The 25421-nt window shown below is 42.5% G+C and overlaps 1 protein-coding gene across 2 annotated transcripts in view; it reads left to right on the forward strand.

Moving 5' to 3' along the window:
- The window catches only part of adcy1a (adenylate cyclase 1a), a gene marked incomplete at both ends in the record, with an annotated part of 37164 nt that extends 21482 nt beyond the window's left edge, over positions 1 to 15682 (forward strand). Inside the window, 12 exons of one of the 2 annotated variants that reach the window (XM_079267041.1) lie at positions 1290 to 1484; positions 2794 to 2891; positions 3100 to 3184; positions 4422 to 4511; positions 6304 to 6560; positions 6697 to 6823; positions 7749 to 7865; positions 12266 to 12412; positions 12894 to 12992; positions 13465 to 13579; positions 14783 to 14907; positions 15353 to 15682. In XM_079267041.1, the coding sequence (XP_079123167.1) occupies positions 1290 to 1484; positions 2794 to 2891; positions 3100 to 3184; positions 4422 to 4511; positions 6304 to 6560; positions 6697 to 6823; positions 7749 to 7865; positions 12266 to 12412; positions 12894 to 12992; positions 13465 to 13579; positions 14783 to 14907; positions 15353 to 15682 (1785 nt within the window). The remainder of the gene's footprint in view (positions 1 to 1289; positions 1485 to 2793; positions 2892 to 3099; positions 3185 to 4421; positions 4512 to 6303; positions 6561 to 6696; positions 6824 to 7748; positions 7866 to 12265; positions 12413 to 12893; positions 12993 to 13464; positions 13580 to 14782; positions 14908 to 15352) is intronic. The other variant, XM_079267042.1, reaches the window with a different exon arrangement.
- Between the last annotated feature and the right edge of the window lie 9739 nt (positions 15683 to 25421).

Consider the following 25421-nt stretch of genomic DNA (forward strand, 5'->3'; position numbering starts at 1 on the left):
GCTACTATACTGCTAGTGTGCTTTCCCCACTTAGTTCCAAACAATGTTATAAACATTTAAAAAAGGCGAACTGAGTTGTCCATTGCACTGTCTTCATTCAGAGACTTCTCAGTGTGACTGAGCCCTCATACACAGGTGAAATGAATCATGTCCTGCTGTCTATTTAGGTTTACCAGTCAGGGCTCTGCTGGTCATGCTGGCTGCTTACTGGGACACATAAATGGAACAGAACCATCATTAATATGATTAATTACACCTGTGCTTTTGCAGTTAAGAGTCTGTGTCAGAGCCATTTGGGCATATTTTAGGTAGCTAAATTACAATTTAATTTACAGGACATCTGCATCCGCTCCAAAGGAAAGTTGTCCGTGCACGATTATCCTGATAACAGAAATGTGGTATTCTGGAATCTCCCAGACAACAATTTGTGCAGAACGATACTGATAAACATCTGTGCAGACTTACCGAAAGACACCATTCATGCACACATTCTTGCCTCCTTGCACTAGCCCCCTGTCCACTATAAAATCTAATTTAAAATCTTATCAGTTATGGCTGATTAGATCTTTCAACCCTGGTGTTTTAACGACTGAATCACATGATTGGGTTACTTTTCCTTTTTTTTTCACCTGAAAACTTCAGATTGGCTGAGCCTGTAATTATTTAAACATATTTTTATATTCTTGCTTTACAGATTGGATTGATTTAGACTCTTTTATTAGGCTTTCTCCTTTTCACCATGCAATTACAGGCAATGTTTTATACGTGATTGTAGCCAGTAATTAGCCATCCTTAATTTACATCTGTGCTTTTGTTACTGTGACTTGTCACAATTATCAAAATATCGTCAGTGGAAAAGGTTGATATATATTGTGTACATATGTTTCCATTAGTGTATTTGTATAGCCACCTGCTGCTATTTGTGTTTTCAAAGCACTATAATAAACTTACACTTTTAAATCCTAACCCTCCAAAGACAAATTTTTTCCAACCCACTTATGGTAAGGAGGTTTAAATGTTTCTGTCCATATGTGATCAAACTATTTATATATATTTTTGGGTGTATAAAGCGCTTCATAGTCTCACAGGACCAGCCCGGCGTGGCTGCAGGCTTTTCATCTTGTTCCCTCTGATGTCTTTGTAAAGTTATGACAAAATATCACAGTGATAAAATGCTGACCTCACAACACCCTGAATTGGTATGCCTCACGACACGGGTCAACTTCCACACATCAGACAGGCCTCGCCTCTGCGGAGACTTATTGGGTTGTCTTCTCGGTGTCTGACAGCGGAGAGCCCTGCGGACTGCGTCAGAGAAGATGAGGAGTCGGACGTCCTTCTCGGCCGCGGCCGTGCAGCAATCCCCGGGAACACGAGTCAACCGCTACATCGGGCGGCTCATCGAAGCGCGGCAGACTGAGTCCGAGACAACAGACCTCAACTACATCACCCTGTTCTACAGGAGCAGAGACAGGGAGCGCAGGGTGAGGACGCACACACACACCCGGAACATCTGCAGAGAAGCCTTGAGAACGTGAATTCATGTTTACAAAATGTAACAAATATGTACTTTCCTCATCACACAGAACGTAACCTGCTTCGTGACTGCACCCCCCTCCCCCCAACTTCTTCTCTCACAAACACCATACACAGTCTCTAATTTCTAATTTCTCCCCTTTCTCCCTCTCTCCCACGCCTCTTGTCTGTGATGTATGTGTGTGTGTGTGTGTGTGTGTGTGTGTGTGTGTGTGTGTGTGCGTGTGTATGAGGAATCCACCCACCTTCTCAGGAGGGGGTGCAGATAATGATTTGGGAAGGTCTGAGCGGCACACCTGATATCTTTCTCCTGTGTGTGCGTGGGTAGACCCATAAAGGAGACACAGAAGAGGGCTGGGTTTGTGTGTGTGTGTGTGTGTCTGTGTGTGTGTGTGTGTGTGTCAGTATGTCTTTGTCTTTGTGTAATCTAGACATTCAAACTGGTAGCAGACAAATGAAATGCCTACACAGTAAAAACTCATTTTAAACAGATTTCAGAAGTCTCTCCCTTCAGGAAAAAGAAATGCCACCAGCGGAAAACAACTTAAAACTCAAATTTGTGTTTATTTGCTCCCACGCAACTACCATTAAAAACATCTTTCATAGTCATAGTTCATGACACGTTCGTTGTCCCAGAAATATAGATCAAAGCACACATCATAATTCTAGATCTGATGGGAACGTTAGATCATTTCACATCCAGCGGATTAATCTATATTTATTAAATGTTATTTGCTGCAATAAAAGCTTTAATCTCTTGCACAAATAAAGAATAACTTCTAGGGCTTTGCTGTGAGATCTGAACTCATAGATAAATACAATAACCCTAATGTCTTGTTCGATCCAGCACAACACGTGCTTGGTCCTGCTGACTTTATCATTTCTCATTGTCCCTGCACATGGCTCCAGGAAAGGTAATTCTTTAGTCAGTTCGTCGGTCCGTTGTAAATATCTTGACAACCAAGGGATGGATGAATTGCCTCGAAATCTAAGACCATTTAAGACGGTCATGATTGACGTTAACTTTTATGCAAATGTCTTCCAAAGACCCCCCTCATGCACATTTGCTGCAGCCCTAACGCAAATACCGTGGAGCGCACAACCACACTCTACGACTGAAGAAATTGGTCGTGCACAATGTCACACTTCACCACGGGAAAGGATGTTTGCTCCTGCTTCTACCGTAGATAAACATATGACAGTTCGGATGGGTGAATGCTTCTTATGTTGACATTTTCTCTCCGTTTTGTCCTTTAGTACCACCAGGTGTACGACGACCATTTCATCAGTGCGGTGGTTCTCTCTCTGATCCTCGCTGCTCTGTTTGGCCTTATCTATTTGCTCATGATTCCACAGTACGTACACACACAAACACAAACACAAACACACACACACACACACACACACACATTTCCCCATTTGCAGTTTCTCCGTTCCTGCAGCGTAATTGGATCGATCTCGCTAGTGTGTAGTGAGACAATAATACAAGGAAGGTGTTTTCACAGCAGTCAGTGGAGAAGTGGGAAAGCCCTTCTCACTCTGGTCTCTCCTCTCCTCTCTCAGGGGGATGCTGGTGCTATTGCTGCTGCTGCTCTGTGTGTGTTTCCACGTGGCCTGTGTCATGTACCTGCATCTCACCAGTGTTCAGGTAAGACTCCCAGACCTCCTCCTACAGGATGCTGCTCGGAAACGTGACTCTTGGCTGCCACCTTGTTCACATGATGCCGCCCTCTTTGACACAGCGGAGTGGCAAAACAGATGCTCTCAATGGTTAAAGAGAAGAAAATACACTCGTACATTGACAACAAAGAAGCCAGTCAGTGCATCAGTAGTGGATGCTGACACGTTGCCAGAAATGTAGTTTACTCACACATACATGAGTATTGTAGCTCCCACCAGGAAGATAACATTACACTGGGGCTGCAACTCAAGTTCATTTACTTTATCGATTGAAGAGTCTACAATTCTGAGTCTGACAAGCTAGAACGAGTGAATGTTTAGCATTTTTGCTTGAGGAATCACTCAAACAATTAGTTTTCCATAGTTTTTTTGTAAACCGACTTATATATTGATTGACTAATCGTCTCTGGACTACATTACACGAAACAAAGCATTTAGACTCTTAAACAAAAATTGTGTGTCTGTTCAAAATCACAAAAACTTTATGTGACAAAATATTCTGAACTCAAAAAGTTAAAAGCCCTTGAAAATGTAGTCAGTAGACCTTTGAGTCCAGATTAGATTAGAGTTGCCACATTACAACACTAAATGAAATATATTACATTTATTACATTATTTAAATGTAATCTATAAATGATGATGTATTATTATAAAATAGAATAGTAGTAGTACAATTAGCTCATCCTTCACCAGCTGCAATTAAAATGAAGTACACATTAATGCCTTAATAGTTATAATCGTATAAAACACTTTATTATGAAATGAGCCTTTATACAAAATGCACAATATGATGAAAATACGAAATAAGTACACAGCCACATACAAACTAAATTCAGGACTTTTCCTTATAACAAAGTATTCTACACTGTGGTATCGCTACCCTTACTTCAGTCACACTGCTTACTTCTTACTTCTTCCACCACTGTATACTTGCCAGTCAGGTTGGCGTGACTGTGACATCTTCTCTATGCTTTGGCATCACGTTCATGCTCTCCATGTGACACCGTGGTATCATGCTACATTGAGCTGTCATCATATCCTTTAAGCGTCTCCTCTAATGGGCCTGCACATAATGTGCCACACCACACAATGCGCTCATTTCATTTCCACTCCTGGCTAATGATGTGTCCAAAATGCTATTGAGGCAGATAAACGTGTACTTCATTTACCCCCCCCCCCCCCCCTACTCTTTCCTCCGGTTTTAGTGCCAACCGGGCTGCCTCACCATCCAGATCCGAACAGTGCTGTGTGTGTTCCTCGTTCTGCTCACCTACTCTGTTACCCAGGCCTGTGTGGTAAGATTTAAGTTTTCATATGTACAGTATATAACATTTACTTAAATTCAAGATTATTTGTGAAGAACAACATGATTAAAAAATCAAATCAAAGCACGCTACAGTGACGAGACAATAAAAAGGTAAAAATAAATATGGATTGTGAAAGTTCAAGACTGACCTTTACTCAAGTTAGATTTAACTTTTTCTGTGGCTTTCAACCACGTCTCATGGTCTTCCTGAGTGGATGCCGCTTGCTAAGTTGTGCCCTTAGTAATATGATGTCAAATGCAAGTCTCTGAGGAAGATCACAAGACACAGTCGAAAGCTCCAGAGAATGTAATGTGAACCTTAAGTCATGGCTTTTTTGTGTCAGATGAAGATATACTTAAACAAAAGAAGCATGATTGATTGATTGAAAGATACTGGTATGTTGCTTTACAACTATTCATAGTGCATATAAAACATGTGTTACCTTATTCATTGTGTTCGGCTCATATCGATCTCAATCAAAGACATGTCCGCACCATTGTAGATGATCAGAAACCCATTAGGAGTCATGCATGCAGTGATATGAAAAAAACAGGTTTCTTTATGTTTTATGTAAACGTTATATCGTTAATATGATCCAAAACCAGAATATCACGAAAGCCTGGGATATCAGCGGGCATTGTCAACGCGTTCCAAATCATTTATTAATTGCTTGTAAATGGTAAACATTAAAACTATTGATATCACCATACAATGGCTGAAAGGCCTGTATGAAAATAATGGTGACGAAACAATTTAGTACATAATGCAGAGTTGGAAACAGTGCCATCATTTCATTGCCATTTCAAGTCTCTGCACTACATGAGTTGGCAGAGTCACAGCCGGAGCAGATGGTGCTGCAGAGTCTCAGAAGAATAAAACATGCATTGTTCAAGCGTAAAATACCCATTCAAATATTTCAAACGCAAAGTGGTTGGTGTCAGCGTCGGTCCCAGGACTCGGTCAGCCTCTGACGTGTGTCTTTGTGTGGATGTGTGGACTAACGTAGGTGTAAAAATACATGAAGTATCAAGCAAAGGATGTAGTGAAGAAATGATCCCACAGCCTTTTTATAATTTTCATTATCGGTTAATCTAATCATTGCATGTTTTTTATTTGATGAATGAAGTATACAAAATGGCAATGATGAACCAGATGAACCCGAGCCTGAAGAGATGCCTTAAACAGCTTGTTTTGTGAAAGAAACGGTCAAAAACCCAAATAAATGCATGCCAGGCTAGCAGCTCTGTGAGCCGACAGCTTGTTGGCCCCTGTCATTGTGATACTATTTTAGGCTAGATTATGTCATTTCATTATTATTACTCATGCATTCATCTGCTGATTATTTTTTCCATCAATTGATTGATTGTTTGGTTTGTGAAAATAGAGAAAATTGTGAAAATTGTCGTCACAATTACCCAGAGCCCAAAGTGACACCTCCAGTTCTAGTTTTGTCCAACCAGTGGTATGTTACACAGGCTACGTGATACTGTTTTTTAGTCTTGTATCATAACTTGTGATACAAACAGTTACTTAGTTATCGACTCATTTTGTAGCTTGATTATCGTTTCAGCACTAAGCTCTCCCAGGTTCAGTTAGGACACATTTTCATTATTATGACATTAAATCCACCTCTTCAGCATAGCGTACCGTGCTGTGTAACTTTACCAGTTCATTACATCATCATGAACAGTTTCCGACTGTTTAAAGTTTACATATATCCGTGGTTGTGTGGTTGTCCTCCTAAGTAACCCGCTTCGTTCTCATCTCGCACCCCCCCCAGGTGGGATGTGTTCCTTGGGAGAGAGTTGGGACGAACTCCAGCCTCTCAGTTGAGGACCTCCTCGCAGACTCCAACAGCACAGCAGCGGACAGAGCTTGTACCAACATGGCGTACTCCCTGCTGTCCTGCGTGGCCGGCACCCTCACTCTTGTCCCCTACGTCCGAGTCTCCTCGCTCCTCAAGATCCTCCTCCTCCTCCTCCTCTCTGTCACCTACACCGTCGTCATGGAGACCAGTGGCTATCGCCAAGCCGTGGGGTAAGACTGAGCTGCACGCGATGTGTAGTTTGATGTGGAATATATGTGTGTATTTGTGGTCCAATGTTGTTGTAGAAATTTAAGGGAATTAAAAAAAAAAAGCAAACAGCCCATTTTGTTTCTCTGTGTCTTCCAGAGGAGGGTTTCTCCACTCGCGGGGTTATGATCCTGTGTTGGCTGCCTTGCTGTTTTCCGGAGCTCTCGCTCTGCATTCAAGACAGCTGGACCTGAAGCTGCGGCTCGACTATCTCTGGGCAACACAGGTGTGTTTGTATGAACACGTAGCACACCTGTTACTGCTCATGTGTGCATACGGCTTTGCGTGTGTACATTTTGTCGTTCTTGTGCTCGGCAGATATTCTTCTGATCAAGTATCATGTTTGTCTGTAAATGGGTCATGAAGTCATATTTAGAGGATGGCAGTAGCTCAGGACGTAGGGCAGGTTGGCTGTTAATTGTAGAGTTGTTCATTTGAGATTCAGCTCTTCCTGTCTACAGCTTACAACTCAAGTGTCATCATTCTTTATTTTTCATTTTCTTGTTTCAAGAAAATGTCGACCAGTATAATATTTAGTCATTGCAGCATTGATTTAGATCTTGTGAGTGTTTGTACACATAAGTAGTTGGTATGAGGATTTATTTTTTAAATCCCCCACTGGGTGAACACGTTTGTATTTAGGAACTGACTACATCAAACTGTGCAACGTTTTGTTGGTCCTTTTGTCTTTTTTCATGGATTCATTTATTTAGATTTTAGATTTTTTATAATCACCTAATAAAAATTTAACCAAAGAAATTCAGCTAAACGAAGGAGATACAGGCACGAGAGAACCATGTGGTTTTGCGATGGAAACGGTTGAACTTTTGTCACTGTACTGTCAGCTGTTCAAAACAATTTTGAGATTCAATGGAATTGAATGTGTGTGTGTGTGTGTGTTTGCAGCAACAGTCTTGTGTGGATCATGTCTATTTTAAGAATGACAGTGAACATTTGCCTTGTTTGAAAATCATTATCTCCCTCTAGTGATAAGGATAAGCAAGTGCATCTTCCTCTGAGCTGTGGGACAATAAAGGTCCATTGTATTTGGACGGTAGATCATCAGTTTCATGTTGGATCTACATCCTTGTCGCTCTGTAAGGACTCACCTCTCCTTCTCCACCTGTGTGTTGTGTTAACTGCTGATCCAGGCGGAGGAGGAGCGAGGGGACATGGAGAAGGTGAAGCTGGACAACAAGAGGATCCTCTTCAACCTGCTGCCGGCTCATGTGGCTCAGCACTTCCTCATGTCGAACCCCAGGAACATGGTGAGCATCCACAGACAAGTCCAGGCCCGTCCAACATGGATCGTCACACTAAAAGGCAGTTAAGGCCTCTGAAACCAGCAAAGACTTTCCAGTCTTTCCTAATACACCCAGGAAGTGCTAGTTTGGCGATTTACAGGTCAAGATCATTGACTGGAGCGATGTCCTGTTGCGAGCAGTTCAAAACAGTTGCACACAAGAAGAAAAACACATATAAGTGAAAAGTCTGAAAACTGAAATTATTTTACTCATGACCCATTAAACGCATCGTATGACCCATTGGGAGATCCTGGCTCCGCAATGGAAACACTGGTTTAGGTGACCAACAGTGTAAACGTTGTTTCAGCATTAAAATGACAATATTTCAATGTGAAGCAAGCCCTAATTACACATTGACTACTTCTGTTGTTTCAACAGTTATGTGTACTTCAGGGCATCTGATTTCACAGCAAAAACTGATAAAAAAATAGATGTGAAATGAAATGATATGTAATATAATATAAGTAGCTGCAAATTATTTTATGTTTCTGTATGATCGATTAAGAAAAATAACTAAAATAAACAAGGATTAATTTAAACATTCAATACTAATATTACAGCAATATTGTAACATTTTATAATAATGAGACATTACATACTGGAATCCAAGTATGTTCAACTCACTTTCAAGCACTAAACCCGACCAGAAAAGATATCAATATTTTACAGGGCCTGATAGAGTTACTGTGCTCCAGTTTTTGTTTTCCAGTAGTTGCGATAAAGTTCTGCTGAATGATACAATACATCTTCTATCCCTACATGAAAAGTATATGGCATATTCGACAACACATTTCTTCAGGCAAACAGAGCTGGATTTGGTGTAATTCCCCTCTTCGGGAAATGAGATGGAGCAAGTGTTTCTCCTCAGACTTCTGCAGCAGCTGCAGCTAAACGTGTCGTTTGTCTGCATCTCAGGGATGATAAAGTTCTGCAAACAGTAACGACATGCATGAGTAAATCAGCAGCTGACACGGCTGTTACAGGGACAACCCATGCAGATCATTATTTTTAATTAGTCCCACCTTTTCAGTCTCATTACCGCTGGTTTTGCACATACTGCCGCTGATTTTAAAGACAATTTATACTGCCAGATCATACAGCAGTGAAACCAAAAATGTGTCACTTTTCAACTTTTCACTTTTTCAATTTAGCCATTAGCACTGTGAGCCACACATCAAGGGGTCTTTAAAAGCATGAACCACCAAATTTGTGCTTATTGGTTAGTAGGAAATCTAATATCACCATCTAATGAGCTTTATGGTTCAGGTCTTTTAGGGAATGATGCAGAAGGATAAGTAGATATTTTGCTGATTGAAACTGGAGCAGGTTACAGGCTTCCCATATCCCAAAGAAATGCCCTCCAAGGGTTGGGGTCTTCACGTGGGAAGTATCCCAGCTGTTTAGGACTACGGTACTGCTTGATCTGACCGTGTGTTGCGATGTTGAAGTGGAAGTGTGAGCCCTTGTCTGTCTGTGTCCACTGATTGATGAACATCCCCTCCACTGGTCTGTGTTCCTTCCTCAGCCCCCTCCTCCCTTTCTCAGGAAGTGATGAAAACGTACATCCTCTCAGGGAATGTATAGCCCCTCAACAGAACGAGTTTGGTTCGTAAACACTAAACAGTGTCCATATTTGTTACGCTGCATACTTGTTGTCGTGACATTTTTAGGTGCAATGGCCGTATCCAAATTTAACATGTAAAGTCTATACATACAACATGGACGGAAACATTAAGTATGGCCCATAACCAGTAGATTTGTGCCAAATAAAAATAGATTGATAATTCCTTTCAGGAGACATTTTCAAATGAATGTCAAGGGGCAACAAAGTGGAAGCAAACTCACATTCTGATGTTAAAAGTTTAAAAATGCAGCGTTTCCTTTCTTATCTCCTACGGTTTATATTATCGAGTCTGCTTTTACCTTTTGAAATAGATACAAAAGCAGGGGGTTCAGCATTCTTCAGCATAATTTAAAAAATCATGGGAAATCGTTGCATAATGAGTTTAAAAACTGCAAGAACATATCGAGTCTCTGAAAATACAGGATCCTGCATTTACCAAAATGCCCCCGAACAGCTACTTTGCCTGGTAAATGTCCATGTTCCTGAAACTCCATGCCCTTATGTTTGTCACTCTTCTGTTGAAAATGTAAAGTCTACAATCCCATCCTAAAATAGCCCTGATGACATTACAATGACATCATCCAGAGTTCTTTTCTCACAGCTGACTGTGACCCCTGTAGAGCCACCGATTATATCAACAAGTGCATCTGAGTCCTATGAGTCCCTTATTAGTCAAAAATACATGAAAGAGCAATACTTTATGCACTGGATGACATGTTTCGTCAGTGCAATTATTATTGTATATCTCCAGAACTGCCTTTTATTAAGCAGACGTCACTGAGACATGGCTCCATGCTAACACCGACGAGCTGCAGGAAGAAAGTACAATGGACACAATCATCATTATCGAAGAATATGTTACCCAGTTGCAACAGTATGGTGTGTTTTCAACATCTCTTTGAACGACAGCGGAGCTCTTTAGCACGGAGGCATAAGCCATAAAGGCTTTGGCCTCGCAGTCAGTGTTGGTAAGTCGGTTCAATTCATTGTTGATTTTGGTCTTGTCATGGGATTTGCTAAAAATAAGAAAAAAGTAGCAGCGGTCTTATCCTTTAACAATCAGCGGGCTGCGCATCAGACGGTGCAGGGATCATCTGAGGCTGATACTAGTACACACTGGGGGCAGGAAGTATGTTCGCGGCACATTGGTGACCCCTCGGAGCTACAGTGTATAGAAAGGCTTCCTCTCTTTCCTCTGGGCTAAAGTTCACCCGTATACTGTATTCATAACACAGCGCAGTGGGACTCTTCTGCCTGGAATTCAAAGTTTCACCGCTCCAACGTAGCGATTTAAAAACAGTTTTGCAGCATTGGGAACATGCAAACGTGCTGGTTTTCTGTGCCCTTTACATACACAACCTCAGTCAGTATGTGAACTGCAACCCAAAAGGTCGTCTTTGGTAGTTTTATGTTGTTTTATATTTCCGAATGACTTTGCACTTTGATTGGTAATACAACTGCGATTTTGCTGTCAGAAACAACATAACATTGAACCTCTCTTGAATCTTGAATCATGTAAATTCACAAGGAGTTTACCGTGTCACAGTTGGAACTTGGGTGCACAATATATGGCGAAATAATACAAGCCTTTTTTATAACCAGAGACAATCTTGCGAAGGATCACACCGATGGCCCCTTCCCCGCTTCCTGCCCTCCTACTCGGCCCCCTTGCTTGGACCACACCCATCTTCAAACTCGACCTTCATTTTGATCTCAATTGCGACAGAATGCCACCTACCAAGGTGCCACCTGCCCACCAGGATCCAATCTAATGCTCATACACTCTCACTCACACACCAATGGCACAGCCTTCGCTGGAATTGTTGTGGTTCAGGATCTCGCCCAAGGACTTTGACATGCAGACAGGAGGAGCTACGGATCGAACTGCTGATCTTCCAATCGCACACCTGTGAAGTTGTGTGACTGCATCTTGCAGGATTTGTGATGGTGTTGTGGTGACAAAATCTGTCCACAGACAGACAGAGAGAAATATAAACGGGTGGTAATGTACTCAAAACTGCTTCTGTGGTACTTCTTGCTACAGTGGGTGTCTCCAGGACCACATTTTGGCATGATGATACACACACACAGGCTCACAAGGTGAAAACAAAACTACGTTGCTGGTAATTAAACTAATGACTAACTACATTACATTATTAACAGGCCGAAAGAGAATATACAATGGGAAAGACTGCCTCTAAAGGCATTTAGAGGCAGTCTTTCTGGAATTTATTTTCCATTATTGAAAGCAAATTAAATGTCACTTGGAGGTGTTCAGCAGGAGTCAATAGTGTGCAATAAGGAGTATAGGTACTCACATGGGCAAAAATCATATGGGCAAAGAACAACACAAGCACTGACTCTGTACTCTGTATTTGTGATGCTCACAGCACTGAAAAATGAAATGAAAAAAATGCAACATCAATGCATCCTTTCATAAACAGTTTCCCTGTTAGGCTGGATAATCCACAGCACACAGTGTTGTCCGTTTTTTAAGTGGACTATTTCCTCAGTGGAAAGTGTAGTTCATATGAAAACTGTTCACAGTGAGGTCTGCGGATTAAAAGAGGGCCTCTTCGCCTCCATTGTACTGGTGTGAAGGCAGACATTTCAAAGACACATATCTCAGAACTTGACCAAAATATAAATTAGATCCTTTAATGCCTTGTAATTTCCCCACAGTATAGTGCAGTCCAGCTTTGATTTAACTTCTCCCCCCCCCCCCCCCCCCCCCCCCCAGGACCTATACTACCAGTCCTACGCTCAGGTTGGAGTGCTGTTCGCCTCCATCGCCAACTTCAACGACTTCTACATTGAGCTGGACGGGAACAACATGGGCGTTGAGTGCCTCAGGCTGCTCAATGAGATCATCGCTGACTTTGATGAGGTGAGTACATTTTGTGTTGCATCGTAAATCTGCAGTTTTCATATATCGATTTTATTTTCCTGCAGCTTTTATGTCTGCTTGCTCTGCCATGGGAGAATTTGGGGGGACGCTCCGGTGCAATATGACCATAACGTCATTTTCAAAGATGACATTGTGGCCATGGCTTTAAATGACACTGTGTTTATTGATGCTATATAATAAGCGATGGTTGCGGTTGGGAAAGTTCTTGCAAATCAGGAATTACTTACAGATGACTTTTGGCCTGCTTGAATCTATCATCAACAACATCAAGCATCAATTTACTCAAACACCCTAAAATAGTCCATTTCAAATTGCATTTGGATTTGTTTGCTAAACCCAACCTATAATATATACAAACTTAAACTGACAATTTACTGCAATTTGATTTGAAATGTGTTACTGTACTAATGCTTTCCTCCTGTTTTCATCCCCTTTTTCTTCTCTTTTTTCACCCCTCCAGCTGATGGACAAAGACTGCTACAGGGAAATTGAGAAAATCAAGACTATTGGGAGTACATACATGGCTGCAGTAGGGCTGGTTCCTACAACTGCCTCCAAGGTACACATGCAGGAGCTATTTTTGATCCTGTGTGTTTGCAGGGTATTAGCGCATTTTGAAACAGTTCAGAATGCAAGCGGCGGTTTTGAGAGGCCTAATATTTGCAGGTAGCTATTTTAGATATTTAGAATGCTGTCACGTTTCACTCAACAAATCCTCTGCGAGGGATTAACGGCTTCTGTGGCTCAGCATATTCTGCATTGATAAAGTTTCTTTAAATCCTGCAAAGCTGACAAACAAAAGAGCCCTTTCTGCAACGCCTGCAAAACTCCATTTAAACTTAACAGGTGGTTTGACTTTTGGGGAAAACCCTGGTGTGCGCTTTTGTGGCGGCCGAAGATGATAATGTGTAAAATCCCATCAGGGAAACAGAACTGAAGGGGTAATAACCCTTCTTAACTTGGATGTAAGCATGCTTGTTTGAGCATTCATCTGTGTTTTCCTGATATTTGTCTGTTTTTCTGATTCACAGGCGAAGAAGTCCATCACCTCACATGTATGCACAGTGGCAGATTTTGCCATCGATATGTTTGACGTCCTGGATGCCATCAACTACCAGTCTTACAATGACTTTGTCCTGAGAGTAGGTGAGTGAAAGACACACACATGCACACAATGGTCTGTATAAACATTGGCGTTGGAGCGAGGACCTGTTGTACTGGACACCACTGTCGCTCATTGCCGGTAAGTTTGGGAGGAAATGCATCACTCGGAGAGTGTTCCCTCCAGGAAGCTCGTCACAGCGAGCCCTAACGTTCTGGGTTCCATTGTGTTGGGTATCCTGTGGGGAGCCTGCAACAGGAGCCCTTGTTTAATCCCAGCGTAGCCTGGTGTACATAGTGGCATCCTGTCTGCAGACTGTGGGGCTCCATGTGCAAAAACTGCATGTGTTTGCGTTCTTGGCTGAACCCCTGTTGCAGAAACGCAACGTTTGATAATCTGCGTAGTGCTGGATTTCCAGTAAGTGCAGAAAAACAAAGTTTGGCCGAGTTTCACTTCGTCTGCATGTGCCTTGCTGCTGTCCAACCTCCTAAACCTGTAGAACTGTGGCCGTGAAGATGAAGCAATACCATTGATTCTTAATGACATGTCGTTACAGTGATGTAACTCACTTATTTCTCAATACTAAAGACAGGCTTAGAATACAGCGGCTGCCATGGAGATGCAGTAGAAGTGGGCTTCCGATGCTTCGTCTTGTTTTGAGCATCAATAGGATTGATACCAAAAAGAAAAAAGAATCAGTCTCCCAACACATGAATCTGGGTGTGCATCAATTTTACACAATACACATATTTGTTATTTGTCATTAAAAACGTTCCTTTGTGTTAACCTGCATGTGATTTAGTAATGAACAAAGAATAGTGAAGATAAATGCCAAATGCACTCGGTCAAATTGAGCTCACACAAAGTCGTCACCGAAAGCTGTATTTGCTCCTCATGCTAGGAGCAACACGGCTCAATGTTTTCAGTTTTTAATGACAAAATAGCCCAAAAATGTATATTGGATGATTAAAAACAGATGCAAATTAGAGGAGTTTACTGTGATCTCACTGAGAGAGCATGGAACACTTTTTTTTCTCCATTGTTTCAAAACTTGTTTACAGAAACACAAAGCAACAAATTGTTATATGCCTACTTTGTCTCGAAAACACCACTGAGTGCTTTGAAAGGAGTTTTCAAATGTCGTATCATTTTAACTACACTAGGAGACCCTCCTGAGAGTAAAAGTTAGCATAGACTCGTACGTTCATTTTTGATTAACTCTGGGTGAGTTTTGTTCATGTGTCCAGGTATCAATGTGGGGCCAGTGGTGGCAGGAGTCATTGGAGCCAGAAGACCTCAGTATGACATCTGGGGAAACACAGTGAACGTAGCCAGCAGGATGGACAGCACTGGAGTACCAGGAAAGATACAGGTGCAGTACAGCAGTCCGCTGCCTTCTTCTTTACTTCCCGCAGGAAAAAGTTTGATAGAGATTAGAATCAGTTTCAAAACAGAAAGACAACCAAACAGAAAAAGAAAAAAAATTGTGGTTTTAGGGATTTCTGTGTCCGTACAAACACGATACATTGGCCAGAGCTAGGCTAGCTGTTTCCCCCTGTTTCCAGTCTTTATGCTAAGCTAACGTCTCATGGCTGTAGCTTTATATTTAGCAAACAGACATAAGAGGGCTATCTTCTTATCGTACTCTCAGAAAGAAAATGAATATGGTAGGCAACATGACAATTTCAAGTCCTTCTGTACACTATTTTATATGAAATCAATGCAGCTTATTTGAGTCTCCTAATATGAAGGACTGACATCTGTAAAACATCATGAGAAACACAGAGAAACCACGCCCCAAAATCTTTCTTCTTCAGGTGACAGAAGACGTCCATCGTCTCATCACAGACCACTACGACTTTGTCTGCCGAGGCCAGGTCAGCGTGAAGGGCAAAGGTCAGATGCTTACGTACTTCCTGGAGGGGCGCAGGCATGGCAGCAGGCTGTCTCAAATCCAGCACCAGTCCGGCAACGCCGAGCGCCGGTCCAGCGCATTCACCCAGGGCAGCGTGTGCACCAGGCTCAGCCCCGCCCCCACCGTGACTACCTACGCTACCAGCAGGACCCCGAGCCTGAGCACGGCCAAACCAACCACCTCCAGCAGCACCACCAGGTACCTGCCCACTGTCCCCATGGCAACGGTGTGACGGATGCCGTCTCGGTGGGGATAGTGGAAAACAAAAAAATGGAGCGTGAAGGTGACAGCAGTAGCGGAAAGTTTATTACAAGAGGAAAACGTAGAGCCGACCTACTGTCTGCGGGAGGCAGCGGAGACACTGACCGACGGGAGACCTGGACTCGGGCCCGGACTGCGTTCAGGACCGGAGTCTGAGGGGGGCCTCAATCGGACTCTCCCTCCATACTGGAGCCCTGTTTGTTGTTTCACAGGGTGAACAGGGTACAGGACGCTTTAGCCACGTTGCTCTGTAACCAATCAAAGGCCAAGGCGACTCCCAAAACTGTTTCCACAACTACAAATAACTAAATCAACATCAATATAACAAACAATTGCACTGTTTTCGTGTTATAGTGTAGCACGCAACAACCACATTCAGACATTCCTTTAACAACCGTTTTCTCTCAGTAAAAAAAACAAATCAGTGCTGTTGCCTTAGCGACCACTCCTCACAATGACTTTCTTGCCATCGTTTTTGTTGCCTTTTAGATTCTTTCTTGATTTATTGGACACCAATTCAGTTGAATTACAGCGGCATTGTTGTCCGAGAGATATGTGTTCTTACAGTGGATGAAGCCAAATGTATAATTGTAACTGGCAGTTAACGGTATCAACTTGCCAAAAATATGACAGGGCCTTCAATCATTACCTGGACGTTTATGCCCCTTCACTTTAATCCTCCGACGGCACATGAGGTTATCTCTTGAATCCCTGAGCCGAGCCGCTCAGTGTCTTTAAGTGCATGATGCCACTGCTGCATTTCAATCTTGTTTGCTGTCTGTTTCCCTGTGATGCTTGACTTCCAGATTCTTCCTCGTCAAAGTGTAGCAATAAAGCGGTTTGTCTTCTATCTCGGCCCCTTGCATGAAACCAGCTGGACCCTATTTTGACCTGATAGTGTATGTAGCCAATAGAGTGTGCATAGCTAGCCACACCAGTCCGTATCTCCGTGGAGTTGAAGCATGACTTAGAAAAACTTATTTTCTGTAATTGTGCGAGTGTGATTCCTTCCTCGTGGAATTCTATTTAAAAATGGAAAAAAAACTTTTTTTCTGCGTGCGTGTTTCTTAAGAAATATTTTCTATTGTTAAGATATTCTGTTCTACTATTTTTATGAATAAAAGCTGCTTTGGTCGGGAGAAGAAAACTGCTGTTTATGAGGAGACACCCAAACCTCCGTGTCTGGCTTCCTCATACAAAATCAGATGATTTATTTCATGGTATAGCATGCTACTCACAGTACGGCTTACCACAGCCATTAACTCTCCTCTACTCTGTTCTAGCATGCACTGCCTGCAAGCCTGTGGCTCTTACATGCATGCTTTGATTAAACATTCATACAGGCCGAGCAGCGGACACACAGTGACTCTATTTTAACGTAGTCCTCATGCATGTGCTAACGGTAGCGGTCCTCTTGAATGTAAGGTGCTTTTTTGACCCGTGTCTTCTTCATGAGCTTGGCGTGTGAATCTTTTTTTCGAGGGCTTTTTCAGGACGGTTTGACATCAGGCCGGGGTTCCCTCCTCCTCCCCGCTCCTGCTGTAGTCAACAGGTAGCAGGTTTTCAAATGTGCCAACCTATTTTCATAAACATATCAAACGTGTTGGTGTTGAGCTGCAGCACAACCGAATGTGTGGCTATACGGTTATTGTGGATTTTCCTTTTGATGAATGCCTGTGTTTTTACTGTGTGAGTTGTTCTTTAACAGTTTTGTAACTCAATGATCAAATGATGGCAAGTGTGGAGAGATTTATTTGGACACCATAACCTGACTGAAATAATGTAGTTGTACTTCTTATCATATTTAAAATAGATTTAAAGTCTATGTAGTAGCTTTGATGCTTACTTTGAGTTTCTAAGAGATTAAAAATGAGGATTTTTATACACTTGCTTTAAACAGTTTTTGGAAAGTTGATAGAAAGGAGTTATGTACAATATGTTTTCCTGTAAATTGGATATTTTCATACTGTATGATACGGGTTTCAATTGTTATATGTAGGTACTACTTGCTATTATTGTACATTGTAGAGTCTTTTTCAGAGATATATGCGAATGATCCGATATTTGTCAAGTTCTTTTGTTGAAGATGTATTTATTGAGATGTTTTATGTGAATGTACATTTTGTTAAAGACGATATTTTATACTAAGTGTTTGCACTGCAATGATATGGACGTATCATGATTATAAAAATAAAGCCAGCGGGGACGTGTCTCCTGGAGTAAAAAGCGCTCTTCGTGTGCTCTTTTTCACCAACACACACACACACACACACACACACCCACACACACACCTGTACAGTGCATATGGAGAGGCCATCAAACTCATTGAGAAACATTGAGCAACAGTTGAAAAACAGAGTAGCTGTTTGAAGCAACATCGGGGTCAATGTCAGCCTGTTTTTCAGAAGGAGCCTCATGCACGAGCGTGTTATGAGTGTTTCACGAGCGTGTTATGGACGTGTCTGCTACCAGAAAAACATGACAGTGTGTGTGTGTGTGTGTGTGTGTGTGTGTGTATGGAGAGCAAATACTGTACGATATGTGCAGATAACAAAGACCACTACTGTGTCAGCCTCCCATTTCTGATATTCAGGGCTCGATAAGTTCACTGTGGAAAGAATGTTGAGTTGTTGTTAAATTCAATGTTAGACAGGTGTTGAGTAGAAAACAAACACATGTAGCCTCCTTTAATAGAGTGCAGGCTGTAAGTAAGTTTCGTTTTTTTTATTATCAATAAATCTTCAATTCATAATTTCATAATAATACTAATACACTTTGTGTATATAGTACTACTATGTAACTACTACATTACATAATACAGAAAGAAAAGCGAAAAAGATTAATGTTTGCTTCAATACAAAGTTGAAAGTGACACGCAACATAAAAAAACAATTCATGCAGAAATGCAAATTTATAAAAAATACTTTTTAGTGGAGACGAATTTACAACTGCAAAAGTCTACAAGATATGACAACATTTTTTGAATAAATAATAACAACATAATAAAACCCAGAGGAAGTGAAAGTAATCCCATCAAGCTTATCCAGACAACAGTCGTGTAATAAAACAGAGCAGCTGGAACAGAGCAGCTGTTTAAACAACAAAGTTTAAACAAAGCCTGACCAAACAACGCAAGTTTGTAAAGAGTTTAAAACCCATTTCAGCACTGAAGGATATTTCCATTAAAGTAAGTCAAGGTGCAATCAATAATATTAATCACGGCTGCAGTCGGCTCATTGGGGCAATCATTCATGTAATTAATCACACCTGTGGATTTCCTGCTCTGGACTGCCCCAGTTAATTGACGTCACCTGTCACATCACTGCTAGTGTCTGAGTGTGTGAGTGGGACAGCACTTTGTGAAATCAAGGACAAAACAGCGCATACATTGCTCAAAAACTCAACCACTAAGCACTCCAACACTTGCAGCCCTTCAACCTCACGTGCACGTGCAAGGCATCTCTGTCTGTTGGGAGATAGGTGATGGATGGAAAAAAGGACAGAGCAGCATAAAATGAAGAGGCCCCCCTAAATATTCAAAGCATTGGCTCAAAGTTACTAATCAGTTCTGCAATTCTTTGTCCTCCTCAAGGACAGTCTTGAGTGTGAGAAAGGTGTCCGGACCTCTGTGTGGGTTATACATGTTTCTGTATATGTCCCCCCCACACACACACACAACAGAGGACTCTAACAATCTAACTGGGTGTTTTTAGAAGGAAAAAGAAAGCAAAACAAACGTGGGGCCTTATCATTGTGTCTGTTTGTGTGTCGGGATGTTTCAAGTCCTGTCACAGGAAGAACCGACTTCCAAACACTCATCAGCGATGTGAAAATGTGTGTGTGTGTGTTTGCTGCTGGTGTGTTTGTGTGTGTGCGTGTAGAGTGAAGCAGCTGGGAGGGCTGTGGCATGCAGTGCATAATGAGTGACAGATTGTCATGGCAACACAACAAGATCGTGCCCTGACGCAAAAAAACATCGGGGTCGTGTTTTTCAACGAGTAAATGATGAACCAGCCGACCGGCCTCCTCCTTCCTCTATCGGCTTTGTGATCCATGCTGGTTGCGTTTAATCACTTCAGAGGACGTCAATACTCTGCTTTAAGTTGATAACTGAGACATTTACAGCCAGCAGATGGTTAACACACACACACACACACACACACACACATACTACGAACAGACACGCCTGGCTCAGGAGTGCCAATGACACACTCTGATAGAAGTGAGTGGGAACCGACCTTTTTTATGGCCTGGTTTACAGCTGTGGTATCAGCAGCTGGAGTCAGGTGCTGCCGAGTGGGAATCGGAGCAGTGACGCAGACTGTCGGGACTCTCGTCAACGGGTTTTGACTCACACTGCTTACCCAATGCAACCCTGTGTGTCATAACATCCTTTACTGTAAACCTCGACTGGAAGTTGGACCCTGGGAGCGGGGGGGGGGGGGGGGGGGCACAAGCCCGCTGCTTACAGTGTGTGTGTATATAACCTTGTGTATGCTTTTCAGCTGCATGCATGTTTGTTTATCTCTGTTGGTGTCCGTGTTTAAGTGAGTGCATTTTAGTGTGTGAGCGAGGCCAAACCGGCCAAACATTCAGCTCAACATCAAACATGTATATTCCATCTGCAGCATTCACCTGAGAACAAACAGTACCTTCTCGCCATGAAAATAAAGATGCCCTGGATCAGTGGTTCCCAAACTGGAGGGCAGGACCCAGTATGGGTCGCAAGATAAATCTGATGGGTCGCGTGGTGATTGAGAAAGCTAGGAAAGAGGAGGAGAAGACAATTCTGCCACTCAAAACAAGCTTCAGAACGGTGGAAAGATTTGGTCATTAAGTCTCCCACAGCCATCACACTGCCAGGCGCAGAGCACATCAGTTTAAGGGTTAATGCACATGATTCATCCTGAAGGATTGCTTTCTAGATTTGATCAAATCCATATGCAAGGATTAAGCGCTCAACTGCTTTCAGTGTACAGAACTGGAAATGTTCTTCAAAGAACTTTTGTGTCAAAACAGAGTTTTCTGCAAAAAGTGAGAAACAAAATGTCTCCAACAAATGCCCAAAACACAAACTGCTCCCCTCTGATTAGTTGATAAAAAAAACATCCTCCCATGAGAATGTTCCTCATCAAGGATTTCCCCAGTGCAAGAGTGTTTTTCTCTGTCTTGTAGTTGTGTTTTCCCTATCAGCACATCAACACAGATACACACAGGGTCAATGAACTCGGAAAATGTCATAATAACCTCCCGAAACAAAGCGGATCACGACGACCTGACATGAACTCAATCCTGTGAAAAACAGATCAACACAGCTTTGACCTACAGACTGACATCTGCAGACAGATATGCTACGTCCCATTGCTACAATTACAGAAATACATATTTCTCCTCTGAGCCCTGCTGGAATCTCGCCACACAGATGCTTTTGGGGTTTATTTTTCCAGGTTTTGAGATGTCTGCCTCCATCCCAATACAATGGAGGCAAGTGGAATTTGTGGTGTTGAAAAAATGATATGCCAGTTCCTTTTTGCAAACATTTGTGTCAACGCTCTGAGGAGCCCAAACTAAAGAATCATTATTCTTGGATGCGCTTCATAAACTGCAGTATATGCCTTTTTAATATTTGACAGTCTCAGCTCACTCGACTCCAGCTTGTGTTGAATGCAGACAAAACAAAGCTGATGTGATTTTCTAACGCAAGGAGGAAGCCTGCAGACATTGTGGATGTTCTCACGATTCACGGGAGGACAATTTAAGCTTTTATTTCTTATAAATACTTGGTAATTGGCTTAAGGTTCTATTCAGAGCATCAATATAGAAGCAAACAACTATTTGCTGTGTAATGATACAACGAATTGCAGCAGCTCTGTACAACGGCGTCATCGCGTAACCCTCAGGTGCCCCCTCAGGATAAACACCGTTCGCTCCGTCAGCACTGTTACCGTTGTTTTAGCTGCTAGCCGCCGGCTCAGCCATTGCAATGTGGACAGCCGTTCGACAAATGACTCCTTTCTATTCCTAATAATAAAACTATTTTATTATCGTTTTATCTGTCGCCGTATTTGGTTTTGTTTTGTATAATTTTGCCTCCAGCTTCTCATGATGCTGTCTTGGCCGGTTCGGATCTGTGGACAAAATGTACTCTTCAGTCGAAAAAATACAGTCCTCCTGCATGTAGTGTAAGTCCATGCTGCACAATTATCTGGATCTCTGGGGCACAATGCAGTTGAAAGTGAAGGGCAGTCAATCCAGGCAACATTACAGGGGTGGCCACTGTCACACTCCCTGACTGTATATGATCTCCCAGCCTTTATTTACTGCACAGCATCCTTTGATGTGGATGTGCTGGACAGACTGCTCTATTGTAAACGAAGAAAGGATCTTCAGACACACAGTTGATGGACGGAAATGGGGAAAAGGAGGAGGGAGGGAGTAAAGCAACAGTGAGTTTGGATGGAAAACTCCATTCTCCTGCATGGGGACACAATTCTGGAAAATCCTTCCAACACAGCTCCCCTGACCCATTCATGAGATTGTTTCCAGTTAACTTTGCCAAGTGCAATCCTCTGGCTCGGACTTCCTTCTACCTCTCATTAGAGCCACAACGAGAGAGGGAAGCACTGCAGCTAAACACACACACACACACACACAGAGAGAGAGAGAGAGCGAGAGAGAGAGAGAGAGAGAGAGAGAGAGAGAGGAGGAAACTCCACACAATGGATGCTGGCGCATGGGAGCCTGGATTTCCTGGGTTTCCCACACACAAGTGCAGTCACAAGCTCACAAATATATACACTTATTCGAAAAACCCACCGAAACACACACACAAACACACGTGTGAACCATCATACAACACGCCAAGACGCTGCGGTCCAGCATTAAATCCATATCCCCAGTCGCTATATTAAAGCAGTGCAGTGTCCCAAGACGCCATGACGGACCCCCGCTCTGTTTTAGTGTTTTTCTCCCAGACCTCGTTCTATGATATGCGCAGCCTGTTTAACAAGACATGGATTTTCCGATTCAGGACATCTTGTGAGAAGGAGAAGAAAAAGAACAACTTTGCAGCGGATTAGCGTCACTGTGCCCACTCACATCACATTCCTGGCTGCTGAGTCTCAGCCCTGGAAGAGGACACTGGTTATCCAGACCACGCCACGGACGTGTCCCGGGACCAGAGACGACACACTTTTCCACCTGTCGCAGTCATCTGTCTCCCGCATCGAGCCACTCCCTGCTGCCCTGCATTCACCTCCTGTCCTGCCATTCCCATAACCTGATCTTTCCCCTGCTCACCTGTTCTCCATTTCCCTCATTAGTCAGTACAGTGCATGCCAGCCCATTTTCCTCAGTCAGATTGTTATTGTTGTTTCATGCAGGTTCTGTACCTGTACCTGAACCTGTACCTGTACCTGAACCTGAACCTGAAAGTGTACCTTTGCCTTTGTGCCTGAACATGAACCTGTACCTGAACCGGAACCTGAAGTTGTACCTAGCTGTGCCTGAAACCTTGACCCTTGACCCTGTACCTGTACATCTACCTACCTGACTGTAAGCTTCCCTTTGTTTGCTTTAGTCAACAACATAAGTGTTCGTGTCTTGTCTGATTGTCTGCGTTTATATCCTCGTCCCTCTGTCCCGGTTGTGAGACGTGTTTGATAACCTCTCTAGTACTACACATGAGTGCGTTGAGTAAGGTGTAATACGAGAAGTTGAACCTCACCTTCCGAGTGACGGAAGTACATACGTACATACCCGAACCCCAGAGAGCCTCTGGGTGTCGGCCTCTGGTATTCACACAGATATGCATTCTTTCTGTGGGTGTGACTTCAAAGAACTGTTTTTCTGAGCTCATCTGTCTGCTCACCTTTTGACGCCCTCTCAAGGGCAAGGTTTAGATCAGGTTTGGAACCTGAAGGGTGTGTATTTGTGTGTGTGTGGGTTGAGCAGCTCCTGAGACAACAATACTGTTTTTCCCGGTGCTCTTGTCAAGGACAAACATTCCAGTCTTGGGACGTTCAATGCCAAGCCCTGTTTGATCTCCATCATGTGACATCTGAAAGAGATGGGAACTCTCCCCGCCCCCTTATCATCGCTCTCCCAAACACCAACCATTCGAGGGCTTTGCTTTTTGTGCCGGGGTCTTGATCCAGTAGGTCTGTTCCTGACCTGAGATAACTGTGTTCTGTTTGACCACTCTGCCTCTCTCATCTGACAGCTCAAACAAACAACAACTGCCAGAAACCACATGTTGCGGTTCCATGAGAATACTTCACACGTTTAATCCCTCATGCCTCTCTGTCTTTACATCCCAGACGATCCCATGCTGTGCTTTACAGCAGCAGCCAGTCAGCCATATGAGGTCATATCACAAGATACTGCAGACAAGCTTCACGCATGAGTGGAGGCCTTACAAGGAGGGTTAAGGAGGTAAATCTATGTAAAGTACAGTTGAAGATCTGCGTGAAATGACAAAACAATGTATTGCCCAATCCACGTTGCAGCTCCTAGGAGTCCACTTTCACAGTTCAACTGAGGACAGACTGAAACAGATGTGCATGCACATCAGGAAATGTTTGAAAGTTGTAAAACTTAAACTTTTAACATGTTAATGGAATTAGCAGTGGTGAAACAAGTATTTTGGATTCTTTACTTAAGAAGAGTAGCGGTGACACAATACAAAGTAATGTTTTACTCGTGGGTACTGCAATATACATTTAACTACATAAAAGTGAAAGTATGCAGACTACAGAGCGTAATGGTGGAATGTAATTAACCTACTACATTTACTCAAGTACTGTTCCGAACCTAAATAGGACTTACAGGTACTTTTATTGAGTATTTTCATGGCTACATATATATGTTATATATGCTGCATTACGAGTACTTTGAAATCTTTACATTTTTCTGACAATACTTCCATACTTTAATTTCATGAGTATTTTGAATGCAGTCTTTGGCCGACCTTAACTTGTAATGGAGTATTTTAACACTGATGTAGTGCCACTTTTACTCAAGTAAAGTACCTAAATACTTCCTGCGGCACTGTCTGTGAAACAGAAGTACCTTTTCCTCCCGCAGTTGTCATAGCGAGAATGGGGACATTGAGTTATGCATTAAAAGACTTCCTGTTCAGTGAGAGTGAGAAAAAATAAACATTGGAACATCCTGTAGGACATTCTGTATTTAGTCGCACATGTGCACACATCACATGAGTGATTGAAAGAATGGACACAACAAATCCCTTTATCCTCAGTGTCCCTCAGGCCAGTCTTTACAAACTCTGCCTGCTGTGAAGCCAAACTGTGTTTAAACCCACAGAACTTTATTCTACATTTGAGTGTCAAACAGGCTACATCAGAGTGAGTTTGGGGGAAATGATGCATACAATATTTCTGCAGACAAACCTACGAACCAAAAGTGAGTTATGTTTCCTGCAAACTTTTTTTTATGTTACACTAGAAATGTTTGGAACTGATCTGTAGTTGATTTGGTAAAAAACAACAAGGAAAAAACACAGACTGCCCTTTAAACATGTTATGACTGCTTTTAGTAACCTGTAGACGTAGTGAACACATTCTATACTTCCGTTGAGTATTTCCATTTCATACATGTTTTATCAATTGATTAGATATTTTATGGAAATCAGGAATCTATAAAGTAACTAGTCTAAGTGGTGCTGGCATATACATGTGAAGTGCAATATA

Source organism: Melanostigma gelatinosum (genome assembly GCF_949748355.1).
Source record: "Melanostigma gelatinosum genome assembly, chromosome: 4".
Classification (NCBI taxonomy): Eukaryota; Metazoa; Chordata; class Actinopteri; order Perciformes; family Zoarcidae; genus Melanostigma; species Melanostigma gelatinosum.